General features: G+C 50.9%; 3 protein-coding genes and 1 long non-coding RNA gene across 12 annotated transcripts in view; 2 read left to right on the forward strand and 2 right to left on the reverse strand.

Annotated features, from left to right (window-relative positions):
* On the forward strand, window positions 1-9,451 carry PIAS3 (protein inhibitor of activated STAT 3). 2 transcript variants are annotated; one of them, XM_081224690.1, is made up of 14 exons: window positions 1-182; window positions 2,836-3,253; window positions 3,413-3,497; window positions 3,730-3,780; window positions 4,008-4,098; window positions 4,596-4,730; window positions 4,953-5,058; window positions 5,630-5,703; window positions 5,838-5,998; window positions 6,766-6,899; window positions 6,980-7,148; window positions 7,295-7,428; window positions 7,662-7,699; window positions 8,262-9,451. In XM_081224690.1, the coding sequence occupies exons 2-14, from the start codon at window positions 2,839-2,841 to the stop codon at window positions 8,526-8,528; spliced, it is 1,860 nt and encodes a 619-aa protein (XP_081080816.1). In that variant the 5' UTR covers window positions 1-182; window positions 2,836-2,838; the 3' UTR covers window positions 8,529-9,451. The 2 variants fall into 2 exon arrangements, with proteins under 2 accessions (XP_081080816.1, XP_081080817.1); XM_081224691.1 differs by lacking the exon at window positions 1-182 and adding an exon at window positions 772-876.
* Window positions 7,003-12,201, reverse strand: NUDT17 (nudix hydrolase 17). Of its 4 annotated transcripts, none has more exons than XM_081224697.1 (8): window positions 11,982-12,196; window positions 11,449-11,632; window positions 11,180-11,205; window positions 10,951-11,043; window positions 10,614-10,712; window positions 10,249-10,385; window positions 9,714-9,866; window positions 7,003-7,135 (listed from the first exon to the last, which is right to left on the reverse strand). In XM_081224697.1, the coding sequence occupies exons 1-8, from the start codon at window positions 12,024-12,026 to the stop codon at window positions 7,132-7,134; spliced, it is 741 nt and encodes a 246-aa protein (XP_081080823.1). In that variant the 5' UTR covers window positions 12,027-12,196; the 3' UTR covers window positions 7,003-7,131. The 4 variants fall into 4 exon arrangements, with proteins under 4 accessions (XP_081080823.1, XP_081080821.1, XP_081080822.1 ...); XM_081224695.1 differs by having other exon boundaries at window positions 11,838-12,192; XM_081224698.1 differs by lacking the exon at window positions 7,003-7,135 and adding an exon at window positions 9,481-9,602 and having other exon boundaries at window positions 11,838-12,201.
* LOC308612305 overlaps window positions 9,887-18,003 on the forward strand; it is an 8,784-nt gene continuing 667 nt past the window's right edge. The window contains exons 1-3 of one of the 2 annotated variants that reach the window (XR_014015097.1): window positions 9,887-10,261; window positions 12,250-12,361; window positions 13,236-13,442. This is a non-coding gene — a long non-coding RNA (uncharacterized lncRNA). Of the gene's footprint in view, window positions 10,262-12,249; window positions 12,362-13,235; window positions 13,443-18,003 lie in introns of those variants that run through there. The other variant, XR_014015096.1, reaches the window with a different exon arrangement.
* POLR3C (RNA polymerase III subunit C) overlaps window positions 12,543-18,003 on the reverse strand; it is a 15,716-nt gene continuing 10,255 nt past the window's right edge. The window contains exons 10-15 of one of the 4 annotated variants that reach the window (XR_014015095.1): window positions 17,623-17,773; window positions 16,770-16,871; window positions 16,606-16,655; window positions 16,026-16,175; window positions 14,169-14,308; window positions 12,543-12,637 (exon numbers count right to left, since the gene is read on the reverse strand). Coding sequence is in view for 3 of the 4 variants with exons in the window: in XM_081224692.1 (XP_081080818.1) it covers window positions 14,227-14,308; window positions 16,026-16,175; window positions 16,606-16,655; window positions 16,770-16,871; window positions 17,623-17,773 (535 nt within the window). In the remaining variant the exon portion in view is untranslated. Of the gene's footprint in view, window positions 12,638-13,632; window positions 14,309-16,025; window positions 16,176-16,605; window positions 16,656-16,769; window positions 16,872-17,622; window positions 17,774-18,003 lie in introns of those variants that run through there. The other 3 variants (XM_081224692.1, XM_081224693.1, XM_081224694.1) reach the window with 3 other exon arrangements.

Below are 18,003 nucleotides of genomic sequence, written 5' to 3' on the forward strand. Positions count from 1 at the left end.
CAGGCCCAGCGCTGGGCCGGGCGGAGCTCCCGCCCAGGCGGAGCTGAGGCTGCAGCGTCCAGCTGCCGGACCGACCTCCAGGCGGGCAGACTGCGGGAGCGGCGCCGGGCCCCCTCCCCCCACCTCTCCAGCCCACCCTCTGAGCCTCCCGAGCCCCCTCCCCGCTCCCTGCAACTGTGCTGGTAAGTCCCACTCTCCGCACCAAACTTTTTTGCTGCCGAGTTTGAGTCCTACCGCCGGACCACGAGATACAATGTAATTGGGGGGGGGGGAGGGGTGAATTGAGAATAGAATGAACTCTTCACGACACCATAGCGTCTCTAAAATGGATCAGATCTCCCCCATTTCCCGAATTGGTAGAACTCTTGAATTTAGATGGTTAAACTTGTAGATAAGGAGCTGAGGGTATTTCCTCCAACTTCGCTACCCCCTCCCCCATTTCTCTGAGATTTAGCCCTTCCCGATACTTTCTCTCCATATTCCAAGTATCTTTGGCTCCCTAAAAGCTCATCCCTTCTCAACTCCGGCGTGGCAAAGCCCCCTCCCCCAGGTGCTTCGGGTCCACCTCCTTTCCCATTCCCCCTGGGACCCCGCGATCCTTCGGGCGGTACACTCCCTCCGGGTCTACCGGTCTGGCACACCGGCCAAAGACGTGCAGGGGCTGGGTTCGGCTGTGGAGGGAGGGGCTGAGGCTGGGTCCAAAACCCGGCGGGCGGGGCCGGGAAGGGGAGGTGTAGGGGGCCGGACTGGGCGGAGCAGGCGGCATTTGCGGCCGGCGCCGGGGTGGAGAGTTGTGCGCCGGTCCCTGGGCCTGAGCTCGGGCTCGGGCTCGGGCGCCTGCGATGTCTCAAGATGGCGGAGCTGGGCGAATTAAAGGTACCGGCCCCCTCCCCCATCCCCATCTGGACTGAGCCCGGCTGTACGCCGAGTCCGGGAAGCGACCGAGACTGGGTGCTGAGGGCTCGGGTGGGGGCCGGAGACGTGGCGGGGACTGGCTGCCGGGGATGGTGAGAAGTGCCTGTGGGCGACGAAGGGGCTGCGGCGGGGCTCCGGGGGCGGGGCCGCGGGGCAGATATAGGGGTGGGGCCGAGGGGAATTGCCGCAGTTGGGGGCCGAGGCGCAGGGGGCGGGGACGCGGGGTAGAAGTCGGATTTGGTAGTAGGGGCAGATGTAGGAGTAGGGCCAGGAGGAAAAGCTGCTGTAGAGGCAAAGGGGGCGAGTCGATCAAGGGCCAAAGATGCGACAGTAGGGGGCAGATGTTGGATGTGACTGGGGGGCAGATTACGGGTAGGTTCCTCGGGGGAAAGGCGCTGAGAGGATAGATAGAGGCTTTGGGGCTGCTCTTGGGATCTGAGCCTTGGGAAGTACCAGTAGGCGGCTGAGATCTAGGGGGCGGGGCTGTGCGGGGCTAGATCGAGGGGTGGGGCAGAAGCATCCTGGAGGCTGAGAGGAAGGTTCTGCCTTAGTGAGTCGGTATCTTTGGGCAGAGGAGTGTGAAACTATGGGATAGAAAGGGAGAAGTTCTTGACAAAGCTAATGGAGCAATAAAGACGGGACAGAGGAAATTAGGATGGGGAGAAAGGTAGAGGAGCAAGTTTTTAATCATATTCCTCAAAAGGGGCCCAAAGCCATAATGTCTCCTATGAGGGGAAGAATTGTGGAGGGCTAGGAAGGCCTGCCCGTGGCAGGGTCTCCTAGAGATTCATAAAAGTGAGTCCTTTAAAGAGAGAACTTACCACTACCAGAGACTTGAGGATAACCATATCCGAGGACATCTCACAGAACCTTTAAAAACCATGGGGTTCATCCCCCTGTCTCCTGGCTTTATTCTGCCTTTTGAAATGGAGCCATTTTCTTGGGAGGGCCTGAGGTCTAGTTACTGGGTCTAGCTGCCTAGAAGAGCATGCAATTCCGCACCCTGGCTCAGGGGCTGCTCACCTTCTCCTCACCCTCCCAGGGCCCCTGTTTAGAGCTTTCCTCTTCTCTCTTCTACCCCTGTGGAGGAGGGGGAGGATCACTTATTTTCTCTGGGTAGGAGAGAAGCAGGATATTAGTTCCTGGCAGATGGAGTAAACGGGTAAACAGGAAGGATACCTGGATTCCACGATTCGCTGTTAACCTCTCACCCCAAGTTTTGGTCCTGTTTCTCTCCCACAAAAATAGGACTGAGGGGAGGGTGGTTATGTAAATGACACTGAGAAAGGATTTGGGGGAGTTATGAGCATTGAACCCTGACCTGAAAACCCTGGCCACAAATGCTTCAGAGGCTTGGGGAAAATAGCTGAGGTAGATTGAGGTGTTGGGAGAGGTGGGCCGTGAGGCACAATCCTCCAGCCACCTGGCCCCTTTCTTCTCTCTGGGGCTGTCTGGCCTGAATCCTCTTCTCCCCCTCCTTCTCCCTGTCTCCTATCCTCTTCCCAGGAGCTGGGATGGATCTGAGTGTCTGAGAAAGAGCAGGAGAGGAGATAAGCAGCTTACAGGAGGGTCCAGGCTCACGGCAGGGATGGAGGGAAAAGGCTGTAGTGGACTCAGAGGTGTGCTTTGGGGTGGCATGCTGTCTGCACCCTGCCCTCACCTGTTCAACTGCCAGGCACGGGGAGATAGGGCTGCTCAAGCCTGGGGGGCAGTGGTGAGGTGATCTGAGGGTTGCTAAAGTGGGACTTAGATGTCCGTTTGGCCAGCTTTGCTGTCTGGCAGTAATCCACTGGCTGCAAAGCACCTTTCTGATTAGCGCTGGAGGGAAAGTGCATTGCCCGCCTAATAGCTCAGCCCCAGTGTCTTTGGCAGGACAGCCCTGTGCAAGGTAGGATTCTCAAGCTTCTCTGGTCTCCACAGCACATGGTGATGAGTTTCCGGGTGTCTGAGCTCCAGGTGCTCCTCGGCTTCGCTGGCCGGAACAAGAGTGGACGGAAGCACGAGCTCCTGGCCAAGGCCCTGCACCTCCTGAAGTCCAGCTGTGCCCCCAGCGTCCAGATGAAGATCAAAGAGCTTTACCGCCGACGCTTTCCCCGGAAGACCCTGGGGCCCTCCGATCTTTCTCTGCTCTCTCTGCCCCCTGGCACCCCTCCTGTAGGCTCTCCTGGTCCTCTAGCTCCCATCCCCCCAGCCCTCTTGGGCCCTGGCACCCTGCTGGGCCCCAAGCGTGAAGTGGACATGCACCCCCCTCTGCCCCAGCCTGTGCACCCTGATGTCACCATGAAACCGTTGCCCTTCTATGAAATCTACGGGGAGCTCATCCGGCCCACCACCCTCGGTATGGCTCTTTGTGGTCCCTGGGTCTTCCTGGACTCCGTGCCTCTTCCCCAAGCCTTTCTTAGGCTTTAGTCCTGTGGGATCAGCACCCTGGAATAGGGGCAACTTCTGTGGCTACCTGTGCATGGGCTTGGGAATAACTGCCCCTTTGTGTCCTCAGCATCCACTTCTAGCCAGCGGTTTGAGGAAGCGCACTTCACCTTTGCCCTCACTCCCCAGCAAGTGCAGCAGATTCTCACATCCAGGTACATCTCTTTCAGTCGTCCTGCCTCATCCTTGGGTGGTTACCCTTAGTCTCTGCTCTCTTTCTTCTCTTCTGCCCTGCCCTCCTTCCTCTCCATCCTCCTGCACCTGCTTTGTCCCTCATTCTCTTGTATGTCCCTTCTCCATTCTCTGGACATCTAACTTTCTGGGTCTCTTTTCACCCCTGCCCTTCAGGGGCCACATACTGACATCTCTCCTCCCTCCCTCTTCCAGAGAGGTTCTGCCAGGAGCGAAATGTGATTATACCATACAGGTGCAGCTAAGGTGAGTTGATTCTCCCTCCCCTCAGGGCTCCCACTGAGGGTGGGAATGAAGTAAGGGTATGACGGTTACTATTAGGAGATACCCTGCTCTGCCATGTCCACCCCAGCCCTGGGATTCTTGTTTGGAAGCTGAAGGCTACAGATATCCATGACTGATTTTCTGAGGTTGCCTGCCTCTCTCTGCAAGAACTGCCTCCCACCCTTTCATCTTCTCTCATCTCTTACCAGGTTCTGTCTCTGTGAGACCAGCTGCCCCCAAGAGGATTACTTCCCCCCCAACCTCTTTGTCAAGGTCAATGGGAAACTGTGCCCCCTGCCGGTAAATGCTCTTCCCTTCTTCTGGCAGTAACCCCTTCCCTGTTTTAGTTCCTAAATGTTACATCTATTATGAAAGAGACATGCCTGACATAGTAGGTGCTCACTTTACTGACTGAATCAATATAATCTAGAGAGTACCAAGATAGGGCTGAACAAGGGTTCTCTCAGAACCCAGAGAGGGGATATTAGTTCAACTCAAAGGTTCAGGAAAGATTCTCAGAAGTGATGACCCCAGAGCTGAGGGTTGGAAGAAGTGGGGTATCCCTACTCTTCCTCTTCAAGAACTCAGTGAGCAGGTTCCTATTTATCTGGTCAGTGAGTAAGTTCTCCTTTTTCCCCAGGAAAGAACCCTGCTGCCAACCCTAGAGAGTGCCCCAGTCTTTTGTCACTGAATGGGCCCCCGTCTCACTCATCTCAGTGAGTGAGCTGACCTCTCCAGAAAGCAAGTGACCTAAGACAAGGTGTCTTAACCAGGCCCTCCTTCCCTCCCTCCCCCAGGGTTACCTTCCCCCTACCAAGAATGGAGCTGAGCCCAAGAGGCCCAGCCGCCCCATCAACATCACACCCCTGGCTCGACTCTCGGCCACTGTTCCCAACACCATCGTGGTCAACTGGTCGTCTGAGTTTGGACGGGTGAGTGTGGCTGAGGCAGGGAGCCTGGAGAAGCCTGCAGGGAGTGAGAGGGAATCATCCAGTGCATTGGGCTGGGGAAACATCTTTCTCTTCATGGGTCTCTCTGCATTAACTTGCTGTCTCTGGCCCTCATGTGACAAGGTGGGGGGCCGCTGGTGGTGGTGGTGGTGGTAGTGGTGTACGAAGCAGAGGCTGATTGTCTCCCCCCGCACTTCCAAGTAGAATTACTCCTTGTCTGTGTACCTGGTGAGGCAGCTGACTGCAGGAACCCTTCTACAAAAACTCAGAGCAAAGGGCATCCGGAACCCAGACCATTCCCGGGCACTGAGTGAGTAACATCCCATCCCTCTTCTCTCTGACCAGGATCCAATTCTTCTTGGCCCTCGAGCCTTTACAATTAAAACTCATACCCCTCTATGACAACTTACTTTACCTCTCACATGAACCCCAACCCGTGCCGTACCCATTACCAATCTTTGTGGTTGAAAAGTGGGGCCACTTCAGGCATTGACACCCTTGCATTCCCAATTATACATCTGCTTTGTACCTCGCAGACCTTAACTCCAGCCCTGTTGGAATATGGGTTCTCCAGACTAGAAAGTGTCTTTAAGTATCATCAACACTAACCCTCTTGTGATGCTTCAATTCCCTCTAGGTCATCTCTGCCAAAGTGTCACCCAGCTGTATTTAAGCATCTTCAGGGATGGGGAAATCTCTCCCTGCCACCTAGCCTTCGTAATGCAGATCCCAGACCACCCCCATGTGACATCCCATTGGCCCCCCAAAGGCGCTCTACCCAGCCGCCTCTCAGCCAGAGCCATCTGCTTCTGGCCTCACCACCTCCCGGGCTTCTCTCCAGCCTTGCTGACCCCATGGCTCTGGCCCCACTCTTGTTTCAGTCAAGGAGAAGCTGACCGCTGACCCAGACAGTGAGGTGGCCACTACAAGTCTCCGGGTGTCACTCATGTGCCCGGTGGGTACAAGGGAGAAGAGAAGGGGGAGGGGTGGTGGGTTAAACCTCTAGACTCAGATGAGGGTTCCTAGGGCTATTAGAGTGAGGCTATCTGGGACATGGGGACTCTGACCAGAGAACTCGTCTCTCCTCAGCTAGGGAAGATGCGCTTGACTGTCCCTTGTCGGGCCCTCACCTGCGCCCACCTGCAGAGCTTCGATGCTGCCCTTTATCTACAGATGAATGAGAAGAAGCCAACGTGGACATGTCCTGTGTGTGATAAGAAGGCTCCCTATGAATCTCTTATCATTGATGGGTAGGGCCGTTCTGTATTCAGCTTCCTTTTACCTAGGACATCCACTAGGACTGGCCCCTGCCCCCATATATAAATATATATCTGTAACTTACTTCCCCTCCCAACTCTTAATGTATGTCTCTTTTATATAAATATTACTTATCTATTTATCTATCTCCCCCTCCAACATTGAGGACTTCACTACACACCGTACTAAGTACTTTGCATGTCTTATCTCATTGAGTCCCATGAGATGCCAATAACCCTGTGAGATAGGTACTGTCATTACAGGTGAGGAAGCTGAGACCTAGAGAGACTTAGTATCTTGCTCAAAGTTACATTGTTAGTGAGTGGCAGAGCCAGTGTATCAAACTGTTACATCAAACAATTACCTGACCTCTTACTGAACATAGCAATAAAGTTCTTTTGATCTAGCGACTCCTAACCTGCTTCCTGAGCCTACATTACGGTTCTTGTTCCCAGTGCCTCTTTTTGAGGTAGCTTATAGAGTTCTGTTATCTCTGCTCCTTCTGTCTTGTCCCTAGTACTACATGGAACACGTGCTTAGAATGTACTTATTTTAAAACTCAGCATTTAAAATTTTCAAAGCTCTTTTATGCACCTTACTTTATTTGATTCCAACAACTCAGAGAGGTCAGGAGGGTGGATAATATCCCTAATTTACAGATGAGGAAACTGAGGTTCAGGAAGGTGAGTCCCAGAACTCCCTGGCTACTGTTGCAGCCATCTCCCAGCTACATGAATTCCCATTCTCTCCCCTCCCCTAGTTTGTTCATGGAGATTCTTAATTCCTGCTCGGATTGTGATGAGATCCAGTTCATGGAAGATGGATCCTGGTGCCCAATGAAACCCAAGAAGGAGGCATCTGAGGTTTGCCCCCCGCCAGGGTATGGGCTGGATGGTGAGTGACCCCCTGTCCCCCAGTTGAGCTAAGTCTTGTATGGCCTCTTCTCTGAGACACAGTCTTCTTACCAACCACAGGCCTCCAGTATAGCCCAGTCCAAGAGGGCAATCCATCAGAGAATAAGAAGAAGGTTGAAGTTATTGACTTGACAATAGAAAGCTCATCAGACGAGGAGGACCTGCCCCCGACGAAGAAGCACTGTCCTGTCACTTCAGCTGCTATCCCAGCTCTACCTGGAAGCAAAGGGTATGAAGAAATAGGCTGAATCTATAGCAGAAGGGAGAGGAAGAAGTCAGGAACGCTTTCTGATCACTGGGCAAACTCGGGCAGAGAGGGGACTTGAGACGCTGAGCTGGGTGAGGACATCTGTGATTCCTTCTATCTCCTCACAGAGTCCTGACATCTGGTCACCAGCCATCTTCGGTGCTACGGAGCCCTGCTATGGGCACGCTGGGCGGGGATTTCCTGTCCAGTCTCCCACTACATGAGTACCCACCTGCCTTCCCACTGGGGGCTGATATACAAGGTATGACACTGATCACAAGGTGGGGCCGTGCACTGCCATATCTTCCCCCAAACCAGCTCACAACCCTTGCTCCTTTTCAGAGCTTTTTGGCTGTTTTGCAAAGGGCCACAATCCAAGGAACTTATTTGATATTTTGTGTGTGTGTGTGTGTGTGTGTGTATGTGTGTGCGCGCGCGTGTGTGTGCTGAAGGGGTCAGATAGGAGGTTGATTTTAATTTTTCTTCTCCTACCAGGTTTAGATTTATTTTCTTTCCTTCAGACTGAGAGTCAGGTAAGTGGTCCCTTCTCTATCTCAGATCTCTGAAGCTTCCTTTCTAGGCACTGATGGGCCCCCTTACTCTCTCATTTTCCCCAGGGACCTTAATGTGCTTCTCCATGGAGGAAGGAAACTGCGGTACGGGCAGTTTATTTCCCTCCTAGGCCCCACTGGGATTTCTTCGGATTCTTACCCATGTCTTCCTCTGTCCTCTGTTACTTACTGTTCTGTCTCCAGAGTTTTTAGTGTAGTTCTGCGCCTGTCTGCTCACCCCTCCCCACCCCCCCAAACCCACGTGCACTTGAGCACCATGACTGCCCCAGCCGGACATTCCACACATTTCAGACGCCCACAGGGCCGAGAATCTAGCAAGCTGGTGGGGCTGTCTCCAGGCAGGGAAGAGGGGTGGGGTGTGGGGAAGTAGGGGAAGGAGTCAGAGGGAGGCTCTCCTGCTTCTCAGAGAATACTTTGGGATCCTGAGGGGTTTATTTATCCCATATGATATTTCTGAGATGAGTGACTGGAAGGCAGGTAAAGTCAGGATAAAATCTTAAACCATGCTCTTGATTCCTCCCAGCACTATGGTCCGTCCGTCATCACCTCGCTAGACGAACAGGATGCCCTGGGCCACTTCTTCCAGTACCGAGGGACCCCGTCCCACTTCCTGGGCCCGCTAGGCCCCACACTGGGGAGCTCTCACCGCAGCACCACTCCGGCACCCCCTCCTGGCCGTGTCAGTAGCATTGTGGCCCCTGGGGGAAACTTAAGGGAGGGGCATGGAGGACCCCTGCCCTCAGGTCCCTCTTTGACTGGCTGTCGGTCAGACATCATTTCCCTGGACTGAGTCCCCTGGATTACGGAACCTTCACCGCCTCGTAACACTGAGCAAGTATGCTATGGAGTCTGGAACTCTGGCCCCTCTGACTCCTCAGAAGGGCTTTGGTCAAGGCCAGAAAGATCTTCATGGACACCTGTTTTTGGCCTTATCTCTGCCTGACAAGGCTAGCACCCAAAGGGTTAATATTTAACCTCTTTTAAAGGACATTTGGGGTCTGTTTTTGGAAATGTTCTTTGATGTCCAGCCCATTCCTTTGGGTCTGTTAACCTAGGCAGTGGGAGGCAAATGGGATGGGATGTGAGTTGGGGAAAGGGCTGAATCCTCAGCCTTGACTGTCTAAAGCCTCGTGGGGAAGGGGCCCTTCTCGTGTCCCCCAGATGCCCTCTCTTCCCATTCCCCAAAGCCGGCTGTGTTCCTTCCCCATATCCATTGTCTCTTCATGTCCATTCCGTTCTCTTTGGCCAAACAGACAGCTGGAGTAACTGAGATAGGCAGACACATGGACAGAGAACTCTATTTTGGGTTGCATATTTTTTGTGTGTAAACAAGAAAACCCAAAATACTCCAAAGATGACTTTCCCTGCCTCCTGCTTCCCAGTGTGACTGAGGAGGAGATAAGGCCTTAGCCCTGATCCCCAGGGGTTTGGGAGAAGGGCCTGGCCAATTGCCTGGGTCTCTATTTATATATTTAAGTAAGTTCACAATGATGCTTATGCTGACCAGCCTGGGGCCTGAGCTTCTAAAGGTCCATGGCCCTGTGGTTAGGTCTGGCTCATTCTGCACCTTTCCTGGGAGGTGGGAGCACCCTTGTGCTCTCTCCAGTCTCCCTTTTCAGGCTCCTCTAGGGCCTAGGGTCTATGTTGTAATTTTACTTTCTATTCCCACAGCTGTAGCAAAGTTCTTACCCATAATAAAGGTTGTGGATGTTCTGTGAGTGTCACAGAGGTGGGCTGGGGAGGGGATTAAGCACTTTGCTTTCCAGATCCCTGGTTTGTGGCAGGGGGATGGTCCACGTTCTGTTCTTCCCTTGCAGGCCCTGGGTCCGAGTGAGCTCCACTTCCACATGGTAGGGGTGTCACACTGAGGATTTCCAAGGGCAGTTCTTTCTTCCTTTCTTTCCCCCACACCCATAAAAACACTAGACCATTCAGCCCAACACTGTGGAGTCCTTAAGTCCTTCCTCATCCTTACCTGCCCAGATGCTGTAGCCAGAGCCTGAGGGCAAACTTGGTCCCAGTGCTGACCCTCTCTTTGCTATCTGCCGTGGCTGGGGTCGTCCGCAGCAGTGTGGACGTGGGTAAGACCAGAGGTTGAGCTCCTCCATTCTCTTCTAGTTCCACCGCGCTGCAAAACGACAGCTCCTGTCTGGGCTGTGCCTTGTGGCTTAGCCCACTTCCGTATCCATAAGGTCATCTGATCCTCCCAACCACCACAGGAGAGGGGTGGGTGGGTGTTAACCTCATCAGAAAGGAGGGTTAAATGACTTGCCCCCATGAGAGAGTGGGACTGAAACCCAGGTCTTCAGTGCTAGCCAGTTGGACAGGAACCCTTGGAGTATCATGGGCAGTGTCTTTGATCTCATATGCTCTCTTCATTATCAGTTGACCAACTCCCTCCCTAAATCTCCCCCACAGCACAAAATTGCCCCGAAGGACGAGACAGAAGATGAACTTCTCAGTGTGTATGTGTTGGTGTGTTGGAGGGTTAGGGAGAAGCTCCTACTTACAGGACAGAAAGCGGTAGGTCCTGGGGAAGATGTCTGGGTGTCTCTGTCCCATCCTCTGTGGCAGCCACCGCAGCTGCTACATCTGGTCCCAGCCACATAAGGGCGCTCACCTCTCTTGGGTTTGGTTGGATCCGGGCCTGGGGCCAGACATGTTGATCCCTTAGTCATGGCCTCTCTCAGAAGACCTGTTCTGGATCACAGCCTACACACAGGTGGAGTGGAGAGACTTGGGGCAGGGACAAGGGGAGAGGCTACTGGATTTCTTGGTTATCTCTGACCTTCCCTCTCCCCCTCCTTAGTCATAGTCGGAACCAGTCTGTTTGGGCCTCCTAAGCCGCATTTCCTTCCTCTACTGCCAGCCCTACCTGTAGCTGCTGCTGTGACTCCTGGGAGATGACAAGTAGATAGAGAATGATGTGATGGTATTTGGGGAGACCCCAGCTCAGCCTAGGAGGGTAGGCAGACTAAGAGAGAAGAAAACAGCAGAAGTGAGAACTGCCTGTCCCTTTTTGAGGCTTTGTAAATACAGCTGAGGAAGTGGAGAGTAGAAGTGGTGGAGGAGGGACATGGGTAAGGGTTGTGGGCTTGGGGACTCCAGACCACCCACACTCCATCGGGTCCCATGTGGTCAAGGCAAGCGTGGCTATTCTCTGGGCTTTGGTGGGTTAGAAGCTGTTAAGGGCTCCCAAGTCCCTGTCTCACCTCCCATAACCCCAGAGGGACCCAAAAGAACTGGCCCTGGGGCAGCTGTAGTCCACTCTCCTCCCAAAGCTCTCGAAGTCCTCCGTCCAGCAGCTGGGAGTGAGGGGGCAGGAGGTCAGAGAGGCCACCATCTGACTCCTCAAGTCCTGTGTTTGCCCTTCCCTCAGCCCACACCCAAGGTGGTCCCTCCTTCAGGGCAGGGTGCAGGTTGGGTCAGTGGATTGGCTACCTCTTCATCAGGTTCCACGTGCCCACCTGCAACAACAGTGGGACCAGTAGGTGAATGGTGGTGTTCCTGGTCAGGGACCCTCACTCACTGTTTACACCGCCCCCTCCTCCAGTGGGCACAGATGCAGTTGTAGCCCCTTGTGATTATGGGACCTGTTGATACCACATTTCTGGGCCTACTTCTCTGTCATTCTGAGACTGGGAATAGCACTGTTGGGGAAAGGGCAGATTTCTTTCCTGAACTTAGGGCCTTGTCCTCAGACCGCTCACCTGGGGGTACCCAGAGGTTGGGGGAAACGTTGAGAGTGCGTGTCCTTCGGGTCAGCAAGACAGTCTGATCGCTGGACTGCAGAACGACTGCCACAGCCAGATCCACACCTCGATTCGTGGGCAGCTCGGCCCCAGGAGCCCTGGGCTGCTGATCCAGGGCCGAAAAAGGGCAGAAAGGGGGTCGCTGGCGGGAGGAAGCCGCTGGGGTTAATATCTCAGAAGCGAGGCGGGGCTTTCAAAAATTGGGCGACACCCCGGTGGGGAAAGAGGCCACGGCAGTCGACTGGCCCCCAGGCCTTTCGCCTCCATCCCCCACCCGATCCCAGTCCCTACCTTCGGCCCTTCACCCCCCGCCCCCGCCCCCGCCCCGTGTGCCCCCGTCTCCGGACCTGGAGCGGAAGCCTGGCGGAGGCGCCTGGGAACGGCCTGTCCGACAGGACGAGTTGTCCCCGCTTGAGGCCGCAGTACGTGGGCCACGGCCCGAGCCCCGGCCCGGCGCCCAGGAGGCCACACACGCTCTGCACGAAGCTCACCGACTCCGGCCGTCCGGACAGGAGAAGCACCCTCGCCGCCGCCATAACGCGGCTCTGGGGTCTCTGCGGCCCGCTCCGCGCCCTCTAGTGGCCCAGCGGGCTTCCCCTCGGAGCCTTTCGCCGGGTGGGAAGGAAGGCCGGCTTCCGGGACTTGCCCCGGGAAATTTAGGCATGACACTTGGGGATGATCCAGGGGTGTGATAGGTAAATGACAAAGGGGAACACCTCTAAATCCTCAGCTCCTCTTTTCCTCCCATCTTCTGTTTAGGAAAATGATCCCCAGACTGTGATTTCTGGACTCACGGGTCATCTCCCACCAGCCATGGGCGGAACTATAAGCACCCCTCCATGGCACTCTGCACACCTATCTGTTATAGCAGGTAACATCTCCAATTAGTGAATTACACCTGTCTCTTAGCCAGACACCCAAGAAACATTTTTGACACCTTCCCTTTTTTCTCGTTTAATTTATTTATGGTTGTGTGGGGTCTTAGTTGCAGCATGTGGGATCTTTTGTTGCCGCCTGTGGGCTTCTCTATAGTTGTGGCATGCAGGCTTCTCTATAGTTGTGGCATGCAGGCTCCAGAGCGCCAGGGGCCTAGTTGCCCCAGCATGTGGGATCTTAGTTCCCCCACCAGGGATGGAGCCGGCGTCCCCTGCATTGGAAGGCAGATTCTTAACAACTGAACACCAGGGAAGTCCCACCTTCCCTTTCTTTTCACTCAAATGGCAACCAAGTGCAGCAGGTTCTACTTCCTTAAACTTTCTCAAATCCATGTCTTAATCTCCAGCCACCATTGCCCAGTTCAAGCCTTCCTCATATTCTGCCTGAGATACTATTACTAGTCTTTAAATAGTCCTGCCTCCACCAATTCATTCTCTACAGTGCAGCCAGAGTGATCTTTCTAAAATACAAATCTGCTCATTTTGCTTCCCACTGCTCTCAGGATAAGCTACTTAACACAGCGTAGCAAGTACCCACCAGTCCTTGCCCCTGCCTGTCAATTCTGGTAGGACTTATGCCCTGTTTTTCAGTCACATGTTATTCTGTTCCCTCAAGAAACAGGCTCTGCTTCCCTCCGGGATCCTTTTTCCCTTCCACCTGGCAAATCCCCATCTTTCAAAATACGGATTGTGTCACCTTCTCTATGCTCCCTTTCCTGCCTGACCCTTTTCCCCATTGCCTCTGTACATGATACTTTCCCACTATAGCCCCCCAACACTTCCTTGTACTTATTTGTCTCCCTCCACTAGGCTGTATGCTCAAGGCTCTTCATCTTTGCATCCCCAAGGCCTGGGGACATACCGGGCACATAACTGGTGCTCGGTAAATGATGGTAAGTGCCTTGAAGGCAGAGGTGGTATTGTATTTATCTTTGTATATTATATCTAGTATGGTGGCTGGTAATTAATTGGCATTCAAATGTTTAATGAATTAGAACTAACATTGGTAAGAGGAAACTGAAGAGATTATAAAACAACTCCTGCCTTAAATGAAACTGAAGCTGCTGGGACAAATTATGTCAACTAGTTTAGTCATCTATCCATGGTACTAGGAGAGAGAAGTTAGAATTGCCAGTTTTTAGGAACCATGGTGAAGAGGAAGGCAGTGATTTATTGAGTGCTTACCACATGCCGGGCATTGTGCTGAGTGTTTCACATACATAATTTCAGATGTGTTAGAAGCCCGGAGCTGGCAAATGTAACTTTTATCCATAGATTCTAGTGTGACTGCTTGGGCCAAACCACCTGCTAGCCCTGAAAATAGCTTTTATCCCCCCTCTGTGGTAGTCTTTCACATTCCCTACATTGTGTGTGTGTGTGTGTGTGTGTGTGTGTTTAAGATTACAGTTTAACAAAGTAAAGAACAGGTGTAGCCTTTTGAAAATGGAACGAACAGCTTAGGAAGAAGTTTTTCTCACTGTCAGGGATGTTCAAACACAGCCTTAGCTGACTTCTTGGTGGGAACTGATGCATCTGATAGATGATTAATCTAGTTGATTTAAGGTTCTTTCCCCTGCCAAGATTTGATGAGGGTAGAATATAGTGATGATTCTAAAACAGGATCAGCAAACTTAAAAAAATATGTCAAACTCTTTCTAGTGTATTCTGGGTGGTAGGGATAGAGAGAGGGTTTCAGTACAAGAATCTGGAACTTATCCTACTGCAAAGAATGCATCTAGGCACCTCCTTTATTCTTCCTTCCAATCCCCTCAGATCTTCTGAGGAAGACTCTTCTTCTGGGTCATTGTCTCTTCACGGTGCTCTCGATGTATGACTCCAGCAGGAAGATGGTTTCATCCACCTGGATCTCACAGGCATCCAACCTGAGTGAAAAAGTGAAAGCATTTGCCCACACTGAACATTCATTAGCATATTTAAGATTAGAGGCTGGACTGGGTGTGGTCATGGAGAATTGCTTGGTTACCCCTGAAAGTACTGGGTAGAAAGCAAGAGAACCAATAGATCATTCCTCCCACTTACTGAGCATCTCTTATGTGCCAGGTACTGTGGAAATTGCTGAGGATTCAAAAGATAAGGGCTCTGTCCCAGGAGAAGTTACATTCTAACTTGCAATGAGGAGGAAGATAGCACATGTTAAAGGCATAGGTGTAAAAGGACCTAGTGTGTTTTAAAATAGAAGCTGAGAGTGGCTAAGGCTTAAAGTGATTAGGAATAGAAGGGAACACTTCATCAACCTGATAAAAGCCATCTATGAAAAACCCACAGCTAGCATCATACTTCGTGGTGAAAGACAAAGCTTTCCTCCTGTGATCAGGAACAAGACAAGATGTCTGCTGTTACTTCCATTCAACATTTTACTGGAAGTTCCAGTCTGGAAATTAGACAAGAAAAACAAATAAAAGGCATCCAGATTGAAAAAGGAGAAGTAAAGCTACTTCTAATTCACAGATGACATGATCTTATATACAGAAAAAGCTCAAAGGATCCACAAAAAACCTACCACAGCTAATAAATGAATTTAGCAAAATTATAGGATATAAAATCAAAACACAAAGATCAGTTCTATTTCTATACACTGGCAATGAACAATTCAAAAATGAAATTTAAGAAAACACTAAAACATGGGCTTCCCTGGTGGCGCAGTGGTTGAGAGTCTGCCTGCCGATGCAGGGGACATGGGTTCGTGCCCCAGTCCGGGAAGATCCCACATGCCGCAGAGCGGCTGGGCCCATGAGCCATGGCCGCTGAGCCTGCGCGTCCAGAGCCTGCGCTCCGCAACGGGAGAGGCCTCAACAGTGAGAGGCCCGTGTACCGCAAAAAAAAAAAAAAAAAAGAAACACTAAAACAATTGCTTAGGAATAAATCTAACAAAAAAGTGCAAGACGAATACCAAAAACGACAAAACTCATTGAAAGAGACAAAGGAAGATCTAAGTAAATGGAAAGACCTTCCATGTTCATGAGTTGGAAGATTTAGTATCATTAAGAAAGCAATACTCCACAGAGTGATCTACAGATTCAAAGCAATCCCTATGAAGGTCAGTGGTGAGCAGTGAAAGGAAATGAGGATGAAGAGATAGGCTGTTATGAGACTGTGAAAGGCCTTATATGTTACGCCAAGGAGTCTGGTCTTTATACTGTAAACAAGGAGTCAACAGAGCATTTACAGCAGAAGAGTGATGTTGTCAATCACTTTAAAGATACTAACTGTGAAAGCATTATAGAAATGGTTTGAAGCAGGAGGTGATTTGCAAAGGTCTGGCAAGAGGTGAGGAGGGCCTGCATGGGAAGCAAGATGAAAGGCCAGATTTGGGACACATTATTGAAGTAAAATCAGCAGCTTTGGTGAATGAGAGAGTGTGTGTGTGGGTGGGGGGCAGCTGGTGAGCGAGGAGAAGCTGAACATGTCTTCAGAGTTTTTAGCTTAGGGAAATAGGTGGATTAAATTCTGTTAATTGAGGTGGGGAAGAAGAGAGTGAGTTTCGGTTTCCTCACCTTAAGTTGGAAGGGTAGCAGGATATCAAGATGGATTTGTCTGCAAGGTATTTTGAAACTTACGTTTGAAGTTTATGATGCTTACTTGTTGACGTTACGTTTCAGGGTCTCTAGCTGCTGGCGTTCAGGGGCTGTGATCATCTCCTCTATTTCTTGTAGCTGTGCCTCCTCTGCACCTGTAGCCTGCATAGATGCAATGATGGCTTCCACCCTCTGAGACTTTTCCAGTAGACGCCTGTCAGACAAACACAACTCTGAGGCATGTCCGCTAGCCTTGGAGATTCTTTTATCCCATAGCCCTGGGGCATAGCTCCCCCTTTTAGCATGTTCCTGGTCAAAGTGGATAATGTCACTCTCTAAGGAAGGGCATTTTCTACAAGCTTAATTAGAAATGTGACTTCACTCCGGGAACTCTTGCTGCCTCTCATTTGTACTTAAAGTTTGGTGCCAGTTTATATGTTGCTCATAAATTTAATCTGCAAAATTATTTCACTGGGGACATACGAGAGAAGTGTATACTAATGCATCTTTATGCCAACCTAAGCCAATAATTCAGTGCAACCAGACTTGTTATTGTCTCTGTTGGTTTCCACTTCTATAGGAAGTTTCCCCATAAGCCTTTTGGCCTTGTAAAATGTAATTACTCAACTGAAAATGTTACTCACTTGTTTTCTTTGGTTTCAAATTGCCTCCTTTCTATCAAGTTGGCTACACTCTGAGGGGAGAGAAGATAAGAAATGCACACAGTTCCATTTAAGCAGCTCAGGCAAAATGGCTAAAGGGGGCATGAGGGTGAGACATCACTGTGGATGGACTGGGGAGGAGTTACCTTGTAGCATTTGTGCAGCAACATTCGGGCAGCTGACAGGATGTTCACAGTATATAAATAGAAGGTCCTGGATGGGGCATGGTCTGGTGTTTTGGGAATTTCCTATTTGTCCATAGAAAGAAAAATAAGACTTTATACTTTTCTTCAGAACTGGCAAAGTAAACACCTGTCCCGCCTGGAGCTACTCAGCCCTCTCTTTCACTTATACTTTCACTCTTCCCCAGTCATACAGCATCTGTATTTATGGTACAATCAGCCACATGGAGGGTTGGGCTGCCCTGTTTTTTCCATTTGACTGTCAACATCCTGAGTGGGGAAGAAAGAGAAGGCACTTAACATTTACTAAGCAACTCTCATGTGCCAGGTAGACTGTATCTGATCTTAAAACAAACCATATTGTCTCTGTTACCACCATCCATCACCATTTTGTAGATGGGAAAAAAGATGGTAGGTAATTTGCTCAGTGTAACTGGGTAAGAGGCAGAGCTGTGATTCTGACTCCAAAATCCATTCTATCTGCTTCCTCATGGGGTATACTACACGGCTCTGCATGTAGTGATGACCCAATAGATTTAATCTACAATAAACTTAAGGCTCGAGGAAAGGACAAATCACATGGACTAGGAGTTAAAGAAAAAAGGGTAGGGTGATTCTGGGGTAATTTCTTGGCTATGCCTCTTATTTACTAGGCCAGTTAAAGCTCCACAGTTATCTTTCAAGTGCTTGCTAAGTCTTTGTTAATCTTTTTTTTTTCTGTCTCAGAGCTGGATACAGTTTGTTTGGGGTTCAGAATGTTTGCTTCAGGAGTTTCTCTCATCCTAGGTCAGCTCTGCTGGCTGGTGATTACCGTTACCTGGAGTGATATGAAATTTTCTGAGAGCATTTTATAAAGCATATCCTTTGCCTCCTTTGCTGGAATCATTGCAAAGTCTTCTACCTGTTTCTGTTCCAGGTGTTTCTTTTGTAAAACTAGACGGAATATTCTGGCACAGCGAGACCCAAATCTGTAAAGGAATAAAGAAAGCAAATGGCGTGCCGACGTAGATTAGCTTTAGCTCTTAGTCACAGATGGTGCTTGTTCGGTTTCCATGTGTGGAGACAGGACCAGAGAGGAACAGCAATCAGAGAATTCCTTCATAACTCCACAGATTGATGACAATACTGCTAATCATAAGAGTCACCAACTGCTGACTCACTTGAATGCCTCAGTTCCTGCATTTGTAAGGCTTTAGGA

Source organism: Mesoplodon bidens, assembly GCF_964165515.1.
Source record: "Mesoplodon bidens genome assembly, chromosome: 2".
Classification (NCBI taxonomy): Eukaryota; Metazoa; Chordata; class Mammalia; order Artiodactyla; family Ziphiidae; genus Mesoplodon; species Mesoplodon bidens.